Source organism: Trachypithecus francoisi, unplaced genomic scaffold (assembly GCF_009764315.1).
Source record: "Trachypithecus francoisi isolate TF-2019V2 unplaced genomic scaffold, Tfra_2.0 Lachesis_group17, whole genome shotgun sequence".
Lineage (NCBI taxonomy): Eukaryota > Metazoa > Chordata > Mammalia > Primates > Cercopithecidae > Trachypithecus > Trachypithecus francoisi.
The window spans coordinates 83141211-83164426 of record NW_022681462.1 but is presented as its reverse complement, the minus strand read 5'-3'; the positions used below and the strand labels follow the sequence as shown (position 1 = coordinate 83164426).

The window sequence follows — 23216 nt, the reverse complement described above, 5'->3', positions numbered from 1 at the left end:
AAGTGTATTAGAGCCAAGGAGAAAGGGAGCTTTGGGAGTGACTCTAGAAGACAGTCCCAGGGGTCCCCTGTCCCCCTTGGATGTGACTTTGTGCCCTCGCCTGCAACTAAACTTGTTGTTAGCCTCATAGCAGCCCTGTACCCACACCCACACACGTCGGAATTACATCCACTCCCCATGCTGGCAGCTCTGGCCCTACTATATGCACACTACTATATGCACACTTGGCCTCCTCACCAGCCAGCACCCAGGCAGCTTCTTGTCTCCCTCTCTCCTCCATTCCACTGGAGACCCACCATGCTGACCCCACAAGCCTGGGCCTGGTATGCAGCATCTCCTCCACATCCAAGCAGACACGGGGCTGGAGCTACCCACTGAGGCAGTCTCAGGGGCTGTGGACCTGCCACTTCACAAATACCTTGACTCAGCCCAGCCCTGACTCTTCTCCTGTCTCTCCTTACCCCTCTGCCACCAAATGACACCTTGCTTAAACCCAGGATTGTCACAGGATCATCATTATTATTATTATTATATTACTTATTTATTTTTTGAGACAGAGTTTTTCTCTGTTGTCCCGGCTGGAGTGCAGTGGTGCCATCTTGGTTCACTGCAACCTCCCACTCCCAGGTTCAAGTGATTCTCATGCCTCAGCCTCCCAAATAGCTGGGATTACAGGCACACACCACCACGCCCGGCTAATTTTTTGTAATTTTAGTAGAGACGGAGTTTTTCTATGTTGCCCAGGCTGGTCTCGAACTGCTGAGCTCAGACAATCTGCTTGCCTCGGTCTCCCAAAGTGCTGGGATTACAGGTGTAAGCCACCGCACTTGGCCTGTCACAGAATGGTATTTATTAACCAAATGGCTCCAGTAGCTCCCTCTGTCCCATAAGTTCTTGCAAGACCGCCCACTCCCAGCTCTGATGACACTGGGACAATCAGGCATGGCTTCCAGAGCTAAAGGGCACCAATACCCACCTCTCCCAGCCCTCCCATCTCTCCTTGGAGCTAAGTCTTGAAGATTCAGTCCGAGTTCCATCTTCTACCAGGATTCCTTCAGGTAAGCTAATTTTCAAAATTCAGTGGCCAGATGAAGTTGCTTATTACACCTCTTGCTTCTTACTAATTTCTAGATTCTAAAAAAAAAAGAAAATCTTGGGTCTTTACTTCCCCGCTGAGATGAACACGTTTCTGAATTGGTCAAACTAAGAACCAGGTTTGCTTCTTTCTGAACTGAGAGCCTGAGAGCTGAAGATGCCGTCAGTCTGCCAGTCACTCGGAGAAATCAGGCAAGTGTGTGAGGAGCCCATCGAAATGTGCAGCTACTTTGCCCCAGTAAGTTTTATTTCTGGGAATCCATTTTAAGGAAAAAATACAAAATATAGAGAGAAAAAAGCCAAAACATAAAGATGTTTACAGAAGCTCTATTTGTAGTTAAAATTAAAAATAAAATAAAAACAAATATCCAACAAGAAAGTGCCATGAAGCCATTAAAAAAAAATTCCACTACTACAGAACTCATCCATGTAACCAAACCACCTGTACCCCAAAAACTATTGAAATAAAAATAATTCTACATCAACAGTGAAAAATACTAAGAAAAGTACGATACAATGTACTTTTTTTAAATGTATAGTTACAACTTTGTGAAAAAGAAAAACATGCCCATGAGGAAAAAGCCTGATAGTTTAGTAGGGCTGTCCTCTTTTCCTCAAACGTTCCCCTTATAATTTTTTTCAATACTGCCAGTGAAGTGGTACAGTTCTAAACCTCCCCGAAACCTAATGTAAGAGAAATTTTGAGTAACTTGAGTAACCCTTCTTTTTTTTTTTTTTTTTTTTTTTTTTGTAGACAGAGTCTCCCTCTGTCACCCAGGCTGGAGTGCAGTGGCACAATCTCAGCTCACTGCAATCTCCACCTCCCGGGTTCAAGCAATTCTCCTGCCTCAGCCTCCCAAGTAGCTGGGATTACAGGTGCCCACCACCATGCCTGGATAATTTTTGTGTTTTTAGTAGAGAGAGGGTTTCACCATGTTGGCCAGGCTGGTCTCGAACTCCTGACCTCAAGCGATCCACCTGCCTCGGCCTCCCAGTGTGTTGGTATTACAGGCATGAGCCACCATGCCCAGCCAAGTAACCCTTCTTTAAGAGAAGCAAGCACTGGCTAGACCTACTAGGCACCTAGAAGATGAAACTGAAACACAGATGCTTGAGGTCTTAGAGTTGAGATATGGTATGAATCGTCCCAGTTCCTGCATTTATTCAGATGGTCTTTATTTATTTATTTACTTGATACAGTCTCACTCTGTTGCCCAGGCTGGAGTGCAGTGGCGCAAAGAGAGCTCACTGCAACCTCCACCTCCCAGGTTCGAGCGATTCTCCTACCTCATCTTCCCAAGTAGCTGGGATTACAGGCATGCACCACTACACCCGGTTAATCTTTGTATTCTTAGTAGATGCGGTTTCAGCACATTGGCCAGGCTGATCTCGAACTCCCAACCTCAGGTGATCTGCCCACTTCAGTCTCCCAAAGTGCTGGGATTACAGGCATGAGCCACTGCACCCAGCCAGATGGTCACTTTAGATAGGTGGGGACAGAGAACTAGTGATTAATGAGTCATGCAGACAAAGGGAACACTAGGTGAAGGGCTCTGCAGACCATGAGGCACTGTCCACTTGCAAGACAGCTCTGGGGAGGGCCAGACAGTGAGAGGAACTCAGACTTGGGGTCTGAAGGAAAACTGGCAGTATCACTGAGTGGCTGTCACTGCCCTCAAGGTGCCCTTGCATTGTCGGCTGGAGCAGGGAAAGGGACCTCCCTCCCCTTATGCTGACACTGGCTTCCCCCCACCATTCCACCTGCCTGTGGAACACCTGGAAAGACCCCAGCCCTTTGGGCTCACCCTGTCAGTGTTTACAAACATTGGCCTACCGATTCTTGCTTTTTCTAGGACAAATGCCCCAATCTGTTCCGGGGCCCCTTGACAGTCCAGACCATCTACCACTCTGGATGCTCGCTTGCTGCCAAAACCCTGTTTAGAGTATCCAGGTTCAAAAATCCTCCTTCCGCCGCGTCTGACCAAGGCATTGGCGAAAGGCGCGCTCCTCTCCCTGCTCTGGTGTTAAAACTTGTGTTGCTCAGCCCAGAGCTGAATTTGCTTTCCCAGCAACCCTGTCTCACCATGACTTATTTTTCAGCTTCCAGTCAACCAAACTCTTTCCTGCACCCAGGGGACAGCCCCCATTTACTAATTTGATGCTCACACAGTTGACTTTTTTAGGGAGGCCCTGCATGGTCTGGGCCTAGCATGGTCTGCCACTAGCACCTCCCCGCTTAGGTACTTGAGCACCCTGGAGAGAAGGCTGTGAACAGTCATGGCCGGGAAAGGAGACGCAAGACAAAAGGACATTATTACGGTGCTTTTTCCGTTTTTCTTTTTGCACAAAAACAGTCCATTTATTCAAGTGTTCTCCAGCACAAGTACATTAGAAAGGAGCTTTATTATATTCTTCTGGGCACAAAAAAAAAAATGTGATGAAGGCGGAACTGACAGACTTTCTACATCTGTTGTACGCATTGACCTCTTTAATTATTTCATAAACAGCTATGTCACGAGCATCACTTACACAGAGATACAACAGGACACCAGGCGGGTGGGGCAGGGATCCACTCGGGCCCCCACTCACCCCTCCCTGAATGTCCTAGAACCAGACTGTGAAATGTACATTATTATTGTCAATAAATAGAGAAGCAACCCAAAAAAAAAAAAAAAAAAAATACAGTGGTGAAAGGATGCTGGAACCAGGAAAAAATAATAATAAAGGAAAAAAGAGGAACTTAAGAGAAAGGAAAGAGGGCTGGGGAGGGAAGAGTCTGGGAAGTCCTGCATTTAGCTGCGTGGAATGTGGAGTAAAAGTGCTCTGCCACCGGGGTCAAAGCGAAATCGTCTGTAACAGTAAAAGTTATTACCAAATCAGCTACGGAGTTTATTCTTCAGTATGAATACATGATTTCCCACAAATAAGTAAGCACCCGCTACTTCAATGCCTCAGCTAAAACACATGAAATCGCTCATTTAGTTTTCAAGTACAAAGTTAAAATGCCTTTTTAATAATAATATATCAGAGTAAAATAATAGTCTCTTTTAAACTCCACTACAAGAAAACAAAACAAACAGTCATTGTCCAGACAGCAGACTTAATTTAACAATATATATTTTTAATAAAATGTTTTAGCACCTTGTTGAGTCACCTCCTCCCTCTGCGTATTCTAAGGAATTTCAGCATTTTTGTTGTCTGTTGAATTCTAGGGCTGTGCAACCAAATCGGTGGGTGAAGTGAAATGGGACTAGGGGACGCTTTAGACCACTGCTCATGTCCTCAGGCACAGGGCTGGAGGCCGCTAGGCTGGGGCTGGGGGAGCCGCCCTCCTCACCCCCCAGTGGAGCTGAGCCAGGGAGCGTTCCAGTTACGGGAGTTTCGGGAGTCCGGGCCCTCTGGTGGGGGAAGTGAGTAAGTCACCACCAGTAAAGGGATCTTGTGTCCTTGTCCTCCCTGCTCCTTGTTTCTCCCTCCCCCAAAACTCTGCTGCCTTGGGTCAGAGACAGGTCACCCACCAAAGGCCCACCTTAGCTGGGTCTTGGAAACACAGAGACAAGGTTCCCCAACTCGCTCCTCAAAGACCATGGCCTGCCTTTACCAAAACGTCAAGATTCCAGAGCTCACACTACAACAGCAGAGTCCATCCTCTCACCCTTCCCTCTCCTCCCGGTCCTCCTGACCCCAGCACAGGGCCTGGTGAGGCGGCGGTGGACACTTTCCTTAATCCCGGCTCAGCAGGGCATGGCCAGAAGGGCATCCTAGCTCCAGACCATCCCTCCACTACACCTTTTCCAACCCCGGGGTTGGGAGGGAGGAAGTTGCAGCTGCTCTCTGGCAAACAGGCAGGACTCCCGGAGGACAGCTCCAGGGTCTCTCTAGTCTCCCGCACTGGGAGCGGGCAGCCTGGAGAATGCGCAGTGACGAACTCAGATTACTCACCTCCCGGGACCAAAACAGGGGCCTGGCTAGAAACTCGGTTCCCACCGGAATCTTGGCTCTGCCATGCTCCCGACCAAAGGAAGCAAGCAGCCCTCTTCAGGGTACAGTGCCAGGCAGCACCTTCCCGCCCTGGCCCTAACCCACAGCTTGAGGGGGCTCCTAAAAGCAACAGCTCTGAAAGACACTTGGGGCCACTGCAACTCTGCACCAAGCAGGGTAGCAACAGGAATTCAAAACTGCCTCCCAAATCTACTCTATTTATATAAGCAAAACTATGGAATGAATGACTGAAGTTTTCCTATAAGAACATCTCCCAGATGGCTCTGCTGAAATATTCCTTCTCCTGCTGGAGAAGGTGGGTGTTCCTATCTAGGCTTCCCCAGTCACCATGGCCTGGTGGCCACTTATCGGGAAGCAAGGGGAACTCGGCCCTGTGAGACCCCTTTGGTGTCAGCCTTCCTTCCTGCTGGGGCGCCTGTCCCAATCCACACTCCTGCAACGTGCCAAAAATCACACGGGCATCTCTACCAGCCAATCACACCCAGACCCATTTCAAAAGCTAACAGGTCCCGGATGCTCTCTTGGAAAGTTTGCTTTCCAATAGGATGTTCAATAGCAAGACGAAGTCTCTGGGGCCTAGAGAGAAAAGCACAGCAACAGATTCATGTCATCATCTGTGGACTGCAGACCCCTGCTAGTGCCCGCCTGCCGCCCCCCAGTCTGCTGGTGCACTGACCTGTCACTCCCGCAGGGCGGGGGTTAGTACCAGCCGCCTGCTGGAAACTAGCTGCCTGCTTAGGCAGGAGGCCAAGGACTGTGTCCTCTGCACTAGCATCTGGCTACCTCCTCCAGGCAAGAGCCACGGATCTCTTTGGCATCATGCTCCACCTGGCACCTGCAGGAGGGAAGCTGTCATCCTCAGCCCCCAGAACCCTTGTTTCTAAGGGGGAAATGGGCCTGCTCTTTGGAAAGAAAATTCCACAGGGAATATGGTAATTTTCCGTAGGCCTTCTTGGTTCCCCCCTCCACTGCCTCTAACCTCTGCCTTATCTACAGCCTGCTGAAGCTCAGTGTCCCTTGGAAGGTGACACAATACCTGTTCCCAGAGACCCCAGGGTTGAGGTGGATTAAGCATATCTCAACTCGGCCAAGTTGGCACAATCCCAAAGCCCCACATTCTCCCAGGTTCTACTGTGAGACCAAGCCCACAGGCTAGGCTGGAAGAAAAGCTGGTGATTGTTAACTCTTGTCCCTGCAAGGGGGGCCCATGACCCCTGGGGCATCTGGTCCATTCTAGGGCCAGGTCAAGTGGCTAGACCTGGAGGAACAAGTGCTCTCAAGCTGTCAGCCATAAGGGCTCCTCTGTGCCTAGCACTCCCTCCTGGAGCAAGCCGGTCCACAGGAATCCCCCAGGCTTGCCATGCCCTTGGCTACCAAGTCTCTTCCCAAGTCCCCACACCAACCCCTTGGGTGGAGCACCAGGCCCAGTTCCAGTGGAGCTTGGGCCGCTAGGAAAGGCTGTCACTAAGCAGTGGCTTGGGAGAGCCTGAGCGTTAGGAACCTCCGTCCTGACCCTGGGAGCAGGGAAGACCTTAGCATTGGCCGGCGGGGGAGGGAGCACCTTGGACTGCCTGAGGCAGCCCCTCCTCCCCCAGCCCTCCTGGAGTGGCGCTGGTGGACTCCAGGCCCGAAGGACAGAGCCCTGCGGGAGCAAGGAGGGGCTGGGTGAGCACCACAGTTAGCACAGGGACTCCACTGAGGGGGCAGAGGCTCCCTTCCTCGCTGCTCCAGCCCCACAGTGGCCCAGTCACCACCTGTCAGAGGTGACAGGAAGCAACTGGGCATGATCTTAAACACCAATCTGTCGAGGAGACAGTAGATTGGGGTCTAGGACCAAGCACCCCAAAAAGGAGTGAGACCGGCCACCAGCTGTGTGAATTTACTCCTGAGTAATGAGCAGGGGGTCCAAGCCTTGGTTTGGTTTTGTCACTAATTACTAATTTGGTTTATTCAATAGGTGAGGTTCACTGTCCCATTTTTTTTTTTTTTTCCCCAATGGAAGCCCCCTGGCCAAGACAGACCTGGATGTCAATTTGATTTCAGTTGGGGGAGAATAGGTAGGGGGAGTTGAGGGCTGACTTGACTGGTGCCTAGAGTTGCAGGTCAGTATCACAGGTTGCTAACAGAAGAATCTTTTGACATCACCAGGGGCAAAAGAGATAGAACACTACCTGCTAGAGGAGAGCACCTGCTGAAAGAAACCTCCTCCTTTTCCTGCCTCAGCACCTAGCAACTTCTGGGATTGACAGTCTACCTGCAATCAGGGCAACAGAGGTAAATAGCTGCACGGGCTGACTCCACAAAGTCCTGAACCCTGGGAGAAGAGTGCTGGGAGCCCCCTGGCGTATGTGTGAGTGCATTCATTATGCATCAGTACAGAAATATGCTCCTGTGTATGCGTGTGAGATTGACTGACTGGTGTGGGGTTTATGTCCGCAGTGGGGACCGAGGCTCAGCACACTGAGCCTGCTTCCCCCACTCCCCACCCCATAATATTTCTTATACATGACCCTATCTATGTATTTATAGAGCGCCTATCACCGTAGGCCCCATCTTTCTAGGGACGTGGACTTGAGGCCATGTGCTTGCCGACACACCTCCCAGCTCTACCAGTCCCAGGAGGTGCCATCCCCCCTCCCATTATAAAATATATATCTCTATATGCCACATATCTACACCCCATCTACCCAGGCAAGCACCTGCCCATCGGGCCCTCAACCCTGGAGCCAACAATGCCTTCCCTTCCTACTGCTGACACCAGGCCGCCTGCCTTGTAGGAAGTTGAACAAAGTGTCGAGCACTTGGGGCTCCAGGTGCTGCTGACTCGAGGTAAGAGCACAGCTATCATCAGACCAAGTACTAGAAAAGAAATACACACCACTCCAATCACACACACAAGGAGAGAGACGGCCGGTCCTCCCTCCAGCCCTGACACACCCGACTCAAGAGGAGGGGAAGTAGAAGAGAAGAGTGACAAGCCCAGAAGGCAGACCTTAGGGACTCCCTGGCTGCCCAGCTGTCACCATGCCCAGTGGCCCACCTGGCCCGAGGGGTGGGAGCCAGGGCACCAGAGCCACCGCTAACTCAGAAGCACCCTGCTCCCGCACCTTGGTTTGAAACCTAAAGGGAAGGGTGTTGGGTTTTTGTTTTCTTAAAGAAAATCTTAAAACAAACATAATTATAACCAGAACCATAAGAATAATTATAATAAAAGGTGTCATCAGCCTCCCAGTATAAAACTGCAGCCTTTGGAGATGACCAAAAACATCACATTCCAGGGGCCGGGAGCCGCCTTGTGCACAGAGGGGTGGATGGTGGGGGCCTCATAAAAGAACACACAAAAGGCGACTTAGACAGGAAAGCACCAGTACGTTTTGTATGTTTTTTTATTTGCTCCAGGTGGGGTTTTGACTGTCACTTTCCCACACTCTGGATTAGTTCTGATCCCACCACAAGGAGCCCTCGAATCGGCTAAAGTGAGAAATTGGGCCTGAAGACTCCGTACCCTGCCATCTTGCCGAGGGAGTCTCCTTTTAGAAAAAAATCGAAAGGTTATTGCATGAGTCTGGATGAATCCCACTCTCAGCTGTCCACGGGCCCGACCACCTCATCTAGCCCCCTTTTTGGCAGGGAGAACCTGGCTCCCAAGTTCTCCTCCTTCACTCCGTTACAAACCAAGGGGAAGAGCCCACTATGAGAACGCGCCATCTGCAAGCTGTCTCCCTTTCTCCATCCTTGGTGAAACCCTTTGCGCAGAAGGCAACGTGGAAGCTGATGTTTTTACTCATCTCGCTGTTTGAAAGCACCATTATGAAGTCAGGTTGTACAGTAGTTAACAGTACCTTTTATATATATATCTCATATCTATCATATATATATAAACTGTAAACAAGAGGTAACAGCGGCTTCTAGAAACTGATTTTCTTCAAGGTTTCCTGTGTGGTAGGCACCTGAAATACTGTAGAAAAGTGTCTTGTGTGGTGTTCTCATCTCCCTGCTGCTAACTGGGTTCTGTTTTGCGTGACCAGGAATGGTGCTGGCACGACAGCTCAGTGGCTGGGAGGGAATGCTGCCGCCTGAGTGTCTCTCTCTTTCCGTCCCCTGCTTGTGCTCCTATCTGATCAGGCTAGAGACAACAAAAAGATATATAGTAAAAAAAAAAAAAAAAAAAAAAAAAAAAAACCAAAAAAAAAACAAAAACAAAAACAAAAAAAACCCCAATATATAGATTTCTATAGAATTTCCTTTTTTCCTCTCTCCACCTTTCCTCTGCAAGGTATTGTTACTATTTTTCGTTACTGATTTTTGCTGCAATAACCTTCTTGTTTCAGTCACAGCAAGAAACAAAACCCAAACAAACAGAAAATCCCTCTGAAAAGAGTAGAAAACCAAAGGTCTGATCGAAAAAAAAAGGGGAGGGGGAGGAAGGGGAGGGAGCTTGGTTTCGTTTTTAAATAGGACTGAAGAATAACATTGAAAAATCAGGAGATGATGTCCAACCCTTTTCGCAAGGCAAAGCCCTCCGGTATTTCCGCCTCTGTGGTTTTTGTTTTAAATTCCTTTTTCTCTTCTGGGTGCTGATACTTCTCTCCATCCTCACGTTCTCGGTGTTTTATTATGTTTTGTGTTTTTTTGTTTGTTTGTTTAACTTTGTGTCGCTACCTCAGTTTGCCCCCATGTCCCTTACACACACGCAAAATACTCCTTCAGCGGAGCGAAGAGGTGGCGGATGACTGGCACGCTCCATGACCGGCCCAGCAGTCTCTGCCTCGCCAAGCGGCTCATGTTGGAGACGTCAGTATAGTGGACAGGGAAACCAAATACCCTGGGAGAGAAAAGGCAGAGAGGGCAGGATGAGTGCTGACCCGACCAGGCTGCCTGGAAGCCGTCTAACCACACAGCAGGACCCGGAGGACCAGCAGCTGCCCGAAGTGCAGGGACAGGGGCACTCGTACCCACCAACTCCCCTGACGCCTGTTTAGTTCTGCCGAATCTTCTGTCCTTTACAAACAACCCAGCACTCGGATCACCAACCATGTGACAGGCACTGTGCTAGTTTCTGTGGCCTTAAAGGTAGTAAGGTCATCACTGCCTAGAGTTTCACAACCCAGCAGAAGTAAGAGTAATTTTGAACAATCCCTCAGAAATACCTCCAGGACACACTCTCCAGTTCTCCTCTCCTGCAGGGTTAGCTCGGCAACGTACACCTCGAGTCCGCACGTAACAAACACACAGCCCTAGCATCCTCCCCGCCAAGAGGAGGGAAGGTGAAAAGGAGCCGAACTCCTGCCTGACTTCAGAAGCTGAAGGATTTCCTGTTTGCTCTGGTTGTTTGTGTAAATGGTTTCTTTGTCTGGCTAAATCCTAGTTACACTTAGAGAACAAGAAGGTCATCCAGCCCCGAGAGTCCCGTTTGCACCAAATCAGGGTGTTGAGGCTGTAAGGTCCGCCTGGCCCTATGCTGGCTTGGTTTACAAAAGACCTACAAAATTGGCACCACAAGTTAAGGAAGGTCCTGTCGCTGCAGCGGTTCCTTGGGGATCAGCAGGGTCTCTGGGAGACAAGGCAGCAGGGGATTCCTAGACTCCTCTTTTTTTTTTTTCCTTTGAGATGGAGTCTCTCTGTTGCCCAGACTGGAGCACAGTGGCGCAATCTCAGCTCACTGCAATCTCTACCTCTAAGATTCAAGCAATTCTTCTGACAGCCTCCTGAGTAACTGGGACTACAGGCACCCGTGACCATGCCCGGCTAATTTTTGTATTTTTAGTAGATGGGGTTTCACCGTGTTAGCCAGGCTGGTCTCCAACTCCTGACCTCAGGTGATCCGCCTGCCTCGGCCTCCCAAAGTGCTGGGATTATAGGCATGAGCCACTGCTCCTGGTCCCTAGACTCCCCTTACTTAGGACCAGCCTTAAAATACATAGGAGCCTGATCTGCCAGGAGTCCACCCCAGGAGTCTGCCATGTTGAGAAATGCTTGATAAAACCCACTGTTCCCAGGACGTGTGTGGAAAACAAGCCAGGTGGGAAAGGCAGGGGACCCCCCAGCAAGCACAGCAAGCAGAACAGCCCACACCGCAGTCGGATGCCAGCACAACCCGGGTACCTTTCCATTTCAGTGCACCATAAGATGTCCTCTTTCTCATTCATGAAGACGGGGAAATGCTGGTCTTTGCCCTGCTTTATGGAGTTTGACCTCGTAGTAATGGTCCTCACTTTGCTGAACTAGATGACGAAGAGGAGAAAAGAGGAATAAGCACGAAATCATTTACCAGCCAACACTGGTCATGTGTCTACCAAGTATGTCAGGTACTCGCCAAACCCTGACAGGGCCTGGTCCACTCAGGGGGCTGGGTATGGCTCTGAGTGAGCAGAGTTCGCCAGGCAGGAGCCTCCGCAGACCCCACAGCCCCACTTTTCTTCCTTCTTGGAGGTCACCTGGCTAATCTTAGTCAGATCCATCTAGCCACAGACTTTTTTTTTTTTTTTTTGAAATGGAGTCTCACTCTGTCACCAGGCTGGAGTGCAATGGCGCGATCTCAGCTCACTGTAACCTCCACCTCCTGGGTTCAAGTGATTCTCATGCCTCAGACTCCCTAGTAGCTGGGACTACAGGCACCCGCCACCACATCCAGCTAATTTTTGTATTTTTAGTCAGACAGGGTTTCACCGTGTTGGCCAGGCTGGTCTCAAACTCCTGACCTCAGGTGATCCGCCTGCCTCGGCCTCCCAAAGTGCTGGGATTACAGGCGTGTGCCATCGCACCCGGCCTAGCCACAGACTTTAGAAGTAGAAGCTGTAGCCACTATACTTTCCAAGTCTTCCAAAGAATTAGTTCTTTCAGAGGTGGAGTGACTTGTAGGCTAAAGGATGCCAAGTTACTGAGGGGCTCAAAGATGCTCTCGGAGCTGCCAGTGGTTCTGAATGCTGGAACCTGCCGACACAGAACCCAATGCCCCAGGTACTCACTCCAGGAGATTCCAGCTCCAGAGAGAAATGGAGCTTCCACATCACAGGAGGCTGCTCTGCTTTGAAGGCTTTTGTAATAGGTTTTAGCCCAAAAATTTAAAAATGAAAAAAAGAAAGAAAAAAAAAAGCATAGCACGTCCAGGTCTTGGTAAAGACTCCTCAGCGTTTACTGGGGGTGGTGAGCGACACTCACCAGGGAGGAAGGACTGAAGGCCAGCAGCCCTGGGCCCTCCTCTGGCTGTCCTGCTGCATGACCCTGCACCCTCTCCTAAACTAGCTGGAGGAGCAGGCGGGACAAGGCCCTGGCCACACCTCCACCTCATCCTGCCCTTCCTTCTCCCTGCCCCCCAGCACAGGTTCTGGACGCTGGAGCTGACCTTGGCTATCCTGCCATGCTCCAGACACTCCTGCAGCTCCAGCTTATCATTCACAGTGGATGCCAACGGCCTAGGAGGCAGAAGAGAGACTGTAACAACAGAAACCTGGAGAACAGTGGGAAGGGCCCCAGCTGCACGACTCCCCTCCCTCCACCAGCAGCCACTTATTCACAGGGTAAGACCCCCGCTTCCCCAAATCACGCACACATGCCAAAACCCTCTTCAAACTCCCCGCAAACACACGAACACATGCTGCAGCTCTACACAGACACAAATCCACCAAGTGTTAATCCTTAAAGGTAAATTCAAAAGTGGTCTCAAATTATGAATAGGCAGATAACACCTAGCAGAAAAGGAAAAAAAGCACAGCTATCTTTACATCAGTTAGTCTAAAACACACTGAGCTTTAAGCATCCCACTGCAAAGCAAGCTTTGGGGGTGACAATGTTTTGTATCTTGATTTGTGGTGACTGTTACATGGGTGTGACCACTAGATGAAGTTAATCAAACCGCAAGCCTTAAATGTACAGTTTTAAAAGACTAAATTCTGGGCCAGGCACAGTGGCTCATGCCTGTAATCCCAGCCCTTTGGAAGACCGAGGCAAGCGGGTCACCTGAGGTCAGGAGTTTGAGTCCATCCTGGTCAACATGGTGAAACCCTGTCTCTACTAATAATATAAAAATGAGCCAGGTGTGGTGGCAGGTGTCTGTAATCCCAGCTACTCAGGAGGCTGAAGGCAGGAGAATCGCTTGAACCTGGGAGGCGGAGGCTGTAATGAGCCAGGATCGCGCCACTGCACTCCAGCCTGAGCGACAGAGCAAGACTCCCTCTCAAAAAAAAAAAGACTTAAATTCTGCAGTTCCCTGAAGACTAAAAATTCTGTGACATTAAACATGTCACTTCTCAGGGTGCAGGCCAGATAACTGACTGGCTGTCCCCTTCAACACTGACCTTTCCTGACATGTAAGGATATTTAAGGAAGGCTTCCCTGACTGGCTCCAGGATCTCAACGTGGGAACCGCGGGGCCTGCAGTCAAATCAGGTGCTCGACAGATGCCCCCGACTCTCGGCCCTGCATGCAGGACCTCTGCTTCTCCTAGAAGCTCAGAGTTTAGTATTTTAGAGTTGAAAGAAGCAGGTGAGAAATCCCCACAGGACCAAGGTCTGTCAGGAGACACTGAATGGTTCCATGAAAATACTTGGACCTCATTGGCCCATCCATTTCCCAATATACACATATAGCTTGGGAACTCTCGGCGGACAGTTTCAGGCCAGCTGCCCCAATGCCCCATCTCCTTCCCCTCAACAAGCCCTTGCCAGCAACTCTACCAAACATGTATGAGATGGGGAAGGTCCTCCAACTTCATGGGAATAACAAGGAGGGAGACTGTTTGACTGAGGCTAGGTGAAACGATGTCTTCTAGTTATACCAAGCAGCACACCACGGAGGTTTAATACCCATGACTCAGAACACTCTGGAAGATGCTTCCCTCCACAATGGACAGGAACGGAGCGGCTCTCAGTGTGCTTTTGAATTGCCAACTCTGGACAATTTCTTTCGCCTAAAAAGCCTTTTTATAATGCCAGTTTTATACCTGATGAAATGAATTTTCTTCATTCCTAGATATTAAAATCTTTATCTGTGTAAACTAACTGAAGAAAATCTCTCCAAAAAAGGACCTGAAGCCAACAAACTGTGTGATTAGTAAAATTAAGTTAAGCAGAACCCTGAACTTGCATGCAGCCGCAGCAAGATTCCCTCTCCTGAAACAGGCAGTGGCCACGAGTCCCGTTCCCAGCCCCAAAGCCATGCCCCATGGCTTTGCCTCAGGAGAATCTAAGAACCAGAGGGTTCGGGACACATCACAATGTCAGAAAACCAACTACCTAACTCAGCAGCACATGACTCTTCTTTGGTATAAAGAGAGTACAACTCTAAAGGTCCTGCTTTAAGACCACTAGTTGGTTTCAGACGAGTATTTGTTATACCCTGACTCCTCTTCCTCCTCAAGGAAAAGGAAATAAGGAACATGGCAGAGCAACTCATCATTCAGCAGAGGCTGGCCAGAGAGGGCCCAGCTCAGGGGCCCCCCAGCCACGGGCCATCCCACCTGCAGTCCCAGCCCACAGTCCCCCAGGCCCGGGAGCTTTCACCAACCTGTTCATACCGGGAAGGTTACCCCAGAAGTAGCGGGCCCTGTGTGCAGCTGACACTTCTTTGGCATCAATCATCACAGGGTTGGACTACAAAACAGGAGACGGTTTGAAGATGAGCCAAGGAGGAGCATGAAACAGCGCCGGCATGCTGCTGGGGTCGAGCCTTAAAGCCTCAAAGCCTCTTACTTCTCTCTCAGGAGCCACACACTGGGCTAGCCTGCAGCCTCCAGGAGAAGCTGGAATTACACCTAGCCACATTCCACAAGCTGTCACTGGAACGTTCTAGATCAGCATTGTCCAAATGAACTTCTGCGATGGTGGGATGTCCTCTACACTGTTCAATTCAGTGGCCACTAGCCCACTAGTACAGGTGGCTATTTTGTACCTAAAATGAGGCCAATGTGATTGAGGAGCTGAATGGTTAATGTTAATGTAAATAGCCGCATGTGGCTGGTGGCTACCATATTGCACAGTGCGGCTCTAGACTGTCCAGAGGCTGGGAGAGCCCAGGCTCCAGCGAGTATGCGTGTGTTTACCATGAGCCCTGATTATAACTCAAATAGACACCTGCTCACACTTACAGTCAGAACACCAGCTCACAGTGTGACCCACCCCAAGACTCAGGAGCACGGGTGGGCTCGAGCTCCCAGAAGGGCCACTCCAAGTACGCCTCTGGCAGCAGAAGCCCTCTGCACACGGCTCAGACTTGGCTCAGGGTTAAACGGGGACTCACATGGTAAGGAATGAAAACTGAGCTGAGTCCTATTTTCTTCTCGGGTACCAGGGAATGAAGATAGGCCCTTCTTGCTCAGGGAAAACTGATTTGTCCTCTCAAAGGTCCCGGTGTGTAACAAACACCATACAGAATGCACAACCCCAGGAGTCTGGCGCTCCACCCGATTTAGTGACAGGTCCTTCAACCCCGGAGGTTCACACCCACAATGCCACCTCTTAGAGTGAGACCACTGGCTCTTTCTGAGGTAGGCCTCTAACCCTGCTTCCTCCCTTTCTATCCGGGAAGCCTGGGGCTTCCCAAACAGGCCCCTTGCAAAGCAGAAGTCACCAGTCCCCAGCTCCACAATGCAGATGAGACAGGATGAAGCAGCAGTCCAAGGTAGAAGCCATTAGTGAGCTGGCCAAACCAAGGTTGCTGGCTATACCTCGAGAAATCGTGAGATGTCCCTCTTGTCACTAACGCCCATGGCCACCACATTCTCAAAGAGCCAGAAGAAGGGGCGATCATCTCCCTCCTTGGGCCGCGCATCATGCAGGAGGCGGTAGAACTCAAAGAAGAGCCGGCCAGTGCCCTCTGAGAGGTCGGAAGAGAAAGCCATCAGCTGGGGCTGTCTGCATAGGACAGTGGTGTGGCTCGGGCACGGGGAGGGCACGGGAAGACAGGGTCATCGGGAATAGCTGTCCCAGGGCAGAAATATCCAAGGAGGAAGCCTACGTGCAGAAGCACCAGCTGAGAAGGTGGAGGGGACAGGATGGTACCTACCGTAGAGGCCCTTGCGAGCAGGGTTGACGATGGAGAGGTCATTGCAGGGACTGCCCCCAATCACCAGATCGAATGGGCCCCACTCCTGGATCTGGGAGGATAAAGGTAACGTGATGGGCCTGCTGTCCAGGGACAGAGGCAGACAGGAAGAAAGAGAAATTATCTGTGAACTTGGCAAAGAAGTCCTTTGAAACGAAAGAGGAGACCCAGCTGCTCTGCAGGCTCACGACCCTAACTGCAACCATGGACAAGTCCTAAACAAGAAGGGGACCAAGTTGGATCATTTCTCAGGCCAGTGGGGAAATTAGTATCACCCAGGCAGGCAACACAGCCGCCCAATGAGAAGGCGACCCACGTGAACGGCTGAGTCTGAAGGTACCTGGCACGCTGAGTGTCTTAGGCAGGGTGTCTGGGCCATGTGAGTGTCCTCCAATTGCCCTTCAGGACTCCAGAGGGCCTGTAGTCATGGTTAAGGGAAGACTCTGCCCGAGCCTCCCAGATATGGAAGCTGGTCAAGCTATTTGCCAAAAGTACTGGGAGGACAGGAACCTCTCTCTAATCCAAAGAGCTCTACTAGAAATGGCCCAGAAACCAGCCCAGGGAGTAGCCAGAGCTCAAGTAGGCACTATGTTGCCCAAGCTAGTCTTAAACCCCTGGCTTCAAGGGATTCTCCTACCTTGGCCTCCCAAAGTGCTGGCGTTATAGGCATGAGCCACCATGCCTAGCCCAAATTCCCATTTCAATTTGCCCTTTACCCTCTCAAGACAGAGGACAAATGGAAGATAAGGAGAAAAAGAGGCTGGGGCAAGGGGTGAAGAGAAAGAGGGCAAATGAACAAAATGAAAGGAGGCAAGGGCTGCCTCCAGGTGCTGAGTGTGCAGGGTGGGGAAGACGGGCTGCGCCCCACAGCATGGACATACATGCTTCTGTGTGACGCTGCGGACGTCCCCGACGTACATGATCTTCCCCTGGTGCCGCACCATGCCCACCGTGATGGAGTCCTCACACACCTCCGAGGCAATGTAGCGGTCCACCTGAATGCCCAAGTCCTTCAGCACCAGGAGCCCTGCACCAGCCAGCAGACAGCACCGTTACTTGGAGCCATCTCCCTGGCACCCTGGTCTTGGCAGGTGAGCCTGCTGGCCAACAGGACCCATAGGGTCAGCTGTAGACCCAAGTCCTGTCTTTTCCCTGAAGATGCCTTAAATCCTTTCTGGATCCAACTGGAGTATCCATAGTAAGGCCATCGAGGCTCTGTCTCATGCCTCGTTTGGCCTGTCTGGAAGGCTGTCAAAGCTGCAGAAAACTGACCCGAGAGTACATGGTTCCAGGATCCAGGAAGAATCACAGCTGACATTTTGGGGGCCTTTTTTTTGTTGTTGTCCGTCTACAGCTTGGTCCTTCCATACCCTCTTATCACCTCCTGCTGCAATTCTACCCACCCTTTGAGACTCAACCTGAATGCTCCCTGCTCCACAAAGGTTTCATCAATGCCCGGCCCCACCCAATAGTCCCCTGGAATCCCCACCCCCTCCGCTGTGAGTCCCCAACTCTGTGCATCCCTTGCCTCCCCATCAGAGCAGTTTCCATTCCTCACTCAGCCCTCTTGTGGATTGCAAAGGCTCTTCCAGACAGAAGAGGTCTCCTTCATTGTGCTTCCCGAGCTAACCACACTGATCTTCTTACTACGATCCCTCCCCCTCCAGAAATGCTAGCCGAACTGAGGCAAGGAAACAATCAGAGCAGATACCGAGAGGGTCTCAGGAGAAACAGGGTACGGCACTGTTTCTGCTGCTCCCAATACGTCCCCCACCCAAGAAGCTTTTACAACCTCCTGGGGTGTGACATGATTTAAGAAGGCCTCAAGGTTCCAGCCTGGGATACAAAAAGCTGTAAATGAACTTTTCTAGGTTTACAGAAGAGCAGCATGGAGCTGAGAACAGAAGACAAACATCTGGCCAGGGAAGCCACCCCCTCCGCCTCACCCTCTAACCAGGGTCGCTGGGTTGAGACCACCTATATCTCTGGCCAAAGACACAAATTCTAAGAAGAGCTATTCCTTTCTTAAAAGCCAGGAAACCCTTGGCTAGGGGGCAGGGCAGAGGAGTGGATGTGTCTTCACAACCTCCTAGGACGCTTTCTGCAGTGTCCAGAGTCACATGAAGCAAACAATGCCTACAGGGTGACCCAGCATCTCCTAAAGGTTTTCCTAAGGAGGGAGTGGTTCAAATACAGAAAGATATTCTATCACGATGCTTGTCACAGCACTACTTATAATAATAAAAAAAATAGCAAATGATCTAATAGGGGTTCGTTAAGTAAATTATGGCAGTTTGACTCAATGGAACCCTACGCAGCACTTACAAATAAAGAATGTAGCTTTGGCCGGGTGTGGTGGCTCATGCCTGTAATCCCAGCACTTTGGGAGGCTGAGGTGGGCGGATCACAAGGTCAAGAGATCAAGACCAGCCTGGCCAACATGGTGAAACCCCGTCTCTGCTAAAAATACAAAAATTATCTGGGCGTGGTGGTGGGTGCCTGTAGTCCCAGCTACTTGAGAGGCTGAGGCAGGAGAATCGCTTGAACCCGGGAGGTAGAGGTTGCAGTGGGCCGAGATGGCACCACTACAGTCCAGCCTGGGCAACAGAGTGAGACTCCGTCTCAAAAAAAAAAAAAAAAATGTAGCTTTATATCGTTTGACATGAAAAAGCAGTCATAATATAACAAATGCAAGGCAAGTTACAAAACCGTGTGCATTCACTACCCACTTAATTTATGTATGGATGTATGGTCATACAAACACACACACACAGAAAAAAATCTAAAAAGGACATATGCCAAAATATTAATAAAAGGATAATGGGTGACTTAAATAAGCCTTCTTTAGACTATCTTGTGTGTAATCAAAACACAACAGAACTGTGTTACGTTTCTGTCTTGATGAGTCTGTCCTTTGAGGCTCTGTGAAATCTCTGTGAATCGGACTAACGATCACTTGATCCTCTGCGGCTGAATCTTCTCCACTAAGGAAGTGCCCAGCAGACAGGATGCTTTACCACCTATTTTACTTTTTTATTTTTGGTCAACTCTAAGTCCATGCACTGCATATGTTTTCACTTCACACACAAGTTTCCCCTTTGGGGTAATATTTTAACAGCTATGAAGCTAACGATCATTTCGTTTTGCCAGAGTTGCCCACACACCTGGCTCCCCTGTCCTGGGACAAGGTGGCCAGAACCTCTTGGGCCTGCACCCCTCACCTGTAGCAATTCCATCAAAGAGAGACAGCACCCGGATGGGCTTCCTCTTCTCAGCTGGGACAGGTGGGTAAACCTTTGGAGGATCCTAAGCAGTGAGCACAACAGGTCAGATGTACGCCCAGTGGTGTCCCAAGCTCCCACCCAGCGCTGGCCCTCCAGCCAGGTTCCTAGACCCACACACCCCGTGAGCAGCTCAGGTCCCACAACCACAGCTCAGCCAAGGGAGCTCGAGACCACGCCCCAGGCCCAGCACTCACAAATTCCTGGTCGTGGTTATTAGCGAAGAACATCTGGAGCCGGGAGGGCCAGTCCTCTCGCCGCCGCAGCAGCCCATAGGTACCCTTGTGCCCGCACATGTAGCAGTTCCAGGGGTCTTCCTTAATGGCCGCCTGGGCAGCCCCCGGCCCCACTAAGAGGTCCACACACTCCACGCAAAAGCACCTGGAAGGAAACTCAGTGAGCAGAGGAGATTCTCAGCCCTGGTCCAGGGAGGCCAAGGTGTGCTACCTGGAATGGAAAGACTGGAGCATGGCTGCGGGGGAGGGGGGGTCTGTGGGGAGGGGAGGGGTGGGGAGCTAGGAGGGGGGCGGGAGCCCGGGGCCCAGCCGAGGAGACCAGTCTCACCTGCAGCAGTTGTTGTTTCCGCACATGAGCACCTCGCGGCCCCCGCAGCAGATGGTGCAGTAGGACTGGTAGCCATCGTCGTCGTACTGATACGCACACTCCAGAAAGCAGTTCTAGACAGCAGCGGGAAGGGTCAGAAACCACCAGGGCGGGTCCCAGGACGGCCAGGACGAAGGGAGGCTCTGCACCTGGCCTCACAGAGCCTTACTCAGCCCTGGAGACATGATCCTGCCACCGCCCTAGCCAGGGTCAGGCCCCAGGTACAGATCTGGGCAGGGGAAACCTCGTCTGCCTGGGCACTGCCGTGGACAGAACCAAAGAGCAGCCTGAGGGCAAGGCCAGGAAGGGGGCTGCACCACCACCTGGGCCTTCGTGCAGCCCTGGGCTTTTCTCCTGGGCTCCCGAGGGCACAGCAACCCTGCTACACTCTGCCTGAGCTTGTCCCCACTGCTCTGCTCCCATCCCCACATCTGGGGACTAAAATGGGGCTTGAGAGAGGTAAAGAATCTTTCAGAGGAGAAAAATGAGAGCAAGTGAAAAGCTTGAAGCCCAAGGGCCCATGTCATCAGGACTCGCTTCCAGAGGAAGCTCTGAAGTCTATGTCACACGCATACCAGGTGTCACCCTGTACATGCCCAGAAGCGGTGGACACAGTCAGCCAGGGGCCAAAGGGCTGGCCTCAATGGCACCTCTCCTGGGCGGGTGGGCTCCTACCTTGCAGTTTTGGCACATTCCTCCAACGAAGAGGGGGTGTTCCAGGGTGACGTTGAGGCTCCCACAGGAGATGCAGATGTCTGTAAGCAGAGTGAAGGGATGGGGTGAGTACAACCAAAGGGCCTCTCCCTGCCTGGGCTGGAGCCCAGCACCAGACCAGCCACAAAAAAGGGGTGTGCCGGAGTGGCAGCCAGAAGACTCCAGGGTGCCCCACATAAAAGGGAGGCACTGTGGCCCTAGTCTCAGAACGCCATCATCTCAGAGCACCAATGCCACCATCCACAAACAGGGACGGAGTGACAAGAGGACTGAAACCTGCTCATGAGAAGCAGCCCTGGCTCCAGGTTACTCAGGAGGGATTCCTGGGGTAATCCTCAAGTACTGACCCCTGCCCCAATCCTCCCAGGGCGAGGGTCCTGAGCCAGATCCACCTGAGCCAGATCCACCAGCACCAGGCTGAGGGAGACAGCCCCGCCATGAGAGAGGTGAGCAAAGGTGAAAGGCTGAAAGGGGACCTGTAGGTGAGTTCAATCACACCCAAGAGGGGCTGCCCTTCTGTAGCCACTGGGGAGTCCCACACCCTGAAGGCCAACCCACGCCATGGACAGGAGAGCAGAATCATGGCACCAGGAAGACAGATGGTGCATGAAGCACGGTGAAGGTGGTGTGACCCTCAGGATGTGGCCCCAGGTCCCATGTCATTCAAACCTTCCTAAGGGCCTAGGCTACTCTGCCCCATGCCACACTAGGAGTGCCAGAGTTCCCAGGCAACAAACTCACCCTCAATGTTCCGGCACTTCTGCCGCACCTCATACACCAGCCGCTCTGCAAGGGGAGGAGAGCCGGCGTCAGAGGAGGCCGCGCCTGCTCCTCGGATGCAGGCCTCCTGGTGCCACCCTCTCCAGAAGCAGGCCAACTACCTCTTGTGCGCTCATCAATAATCTCCTTGACCTTGGGCTTCTCTGTTGTGCTCTTCCGGGGCTTTTTGGCTGGTGGAGGTGGTGCATAGGCAGCTGCCTCAGGTTCCACCCACATGTCTGTGTACACTTCTTTGTAGGGATTCTTCTCTTCTGGAGCAGGAAAGCAGGTGCCAAGGTCAGTTACAGGCTGACAGGAAACCCCAGCCTCCTCCCCCACTCTCCTTATAGTGGGGGTGCAGCCTGGTCGGTTCTAGCCAGTCAACAGAGAGCAGGTCATTCAAGTCCTTACCCCAGGGCAAGAGAGACCCCGGTCATTCCCACTGGGCCCCTCTGTGGAGGCCTTGACAGCCCTCCCTAAGCATGGCTTTCCCAGCCCTGGTGTGGCTCTGCCTGGCGGACAGGGGTCCCAGAAGGCTGGGTGCCCTTATTTACCTTCTGGTGGCTCCAGGCCCTTGGGGCCAGAGGGCTGGAAGCCCCCCAGGGCCCATTCAATCATGGGCTTGTTCTGCACCTCCACGGCCTTGGCAGTGTCACTCTCGTCGCTGTCATGGCACACCGGGAACAGCTTCCCTGCACGGCTGCTGGCCACCTGGAGGGTGACACGCCAGGGATGGGGTTGTCAGGACAGGCTGGAAGGCAGACGGATCAGGCTCAAGGCCCGACTCTGAGTAGTGAGGGTGCCATAGGCAAGATGGGAGGAACCGTCCAGGAGGCGGATGTGCATACAAAGGGGTGAGCAAGGTGGGGAGAAAGGAGTCGCTGCCTTCCTGGGCCTCCATTCTGCTCAGGCCCGACCTGCACTCCAACTTCCAGGCCTCCTAGTGCTCTAGGCTCCTTCTCCGAGCTTCCATCAGGGACACTCACCTGCAGGACCTCGTAGATGGCTTTGCGGTACATGGGCTGCTTGTTGTACGTGGCCTGGTGGAACGCACTGCAAAACGAGCTCAGCGGCATCAGCTTCTCAACACACACCTGGGGGGACAAGCCAGGCCTTGTTTGCTGCGGCTTATACTTGCAAGCACCCACCCCATGCCTTGTAACTGGCAGGGGCTGGGAGCCTTGAGAGTCTCAGCCCTGGAGGGGACCAGATGCAGTGATAAATAATTACCCGATGCAAAGAGGAGTCCAGACCAAGAGTAGGGAAGTACCTGAGTGCAGGTGGAAAGGAATTCTAGTGAATTCCTAAAACTGGGCCAGCATCCTACCTCTCTGAGCCACAGGGGCAACCTAATTATCCCTACGGCTTCTTCCACCCACCACAGGCAGAGTAGGGGTGAGCAGAACCCACTTCTATCACCCCAATTCCAGACTGCCCCCAGCCAAATCCACAGGCCCTGGGATCAAGAACCATCCCCCGCCCCAGGCTACTGCCAAACCCCACAACTCACCACTGAGAATTTGCCGTCTCCAAACCACATGACCCAGCGGGTGCCTTCAGCTGCTCGGCTCCGGCCCGTCATCCACCAAGACACAATGCGGCCTGGCCACCAGGAGAAGCCCCGCAGTTTCCCCCACACCAGCTCCCCAATGCCAAAGCCCCGGCCGTCCTGGAGCCCCAAGGAGCAGAAATCATTACACAGTGGTCACGAGGCCCTGCCAC

General features: G+C 51.8%; 1 protein-coding gene across 12 annotated transcripts in view; it reads right to left on the bottom strand.

Annotated features, from left to right (window-relative positions):
- Positions 1-4547: 4547 nt before the first annotated feature.
- Positions 4548-23216, bottom strand: part of DNMT3A (DNA methyltransferase 3 alpha) — a 112193-nt gene continuing 93524 nt past the window's right edge. For 9 of the 12 annotated variants that reach the window (XM_033176377.1, XM_033176373.1, XM_033176376.1 and 6 more), the window contains 16 exons: positions 23005-23163; positions 22481-22588; positions 22049-22205; positions 21617-21766; positions 21477-21521; positions 20697-20776; positions 19983-20095; positions 19616-19799; positions 19359-19443; positions 17019-17164; positions 16099-16189; positions 15761-15909; positions 14602-14687; positions 12443-12512; positions 11203-11321; positions 4548-9922 (listed from right to left, as the gene is read on the bottom strand). In XM_033176377.1, coding sequence (XP_033032268.1) covers positions 9781-9922; positions 11203-11321; positions 12443-12512; positions 14602-14687; positions 15761-15909; positions 16099-16189; positions 17019-17164; positions 19359-19443; positions 19616-19799; positions 19983-20095; positions 20697-20776; positions 21477-21521; positions 21617-21766; positions 22049-22205; positions 22481-22588; positions 23005-23163 — 1884 coding nt within the window. In that variant the 3' untranslated portion in view covers positions 4548-9780. The remainder of the gene's footprint in view (positions 9923-11202; positions 11322-12442; positions 12513-14601; positions 14688-15760; positions 15910-16098; positions 16190-17018; positions 17165-19358; positions 19444-19615; positions 19800-19982; positions 20096-20696; positions 20777-21476; positions 21522-21616; positions 21767-22048; positions 22206-22480; positions 22589-23004; positions 23164-23216) is intronic. The other 3 variants (XR_004428464.1, XM_033176375.1, XR_004428465.1) reach the window with 3 other exon arrangements.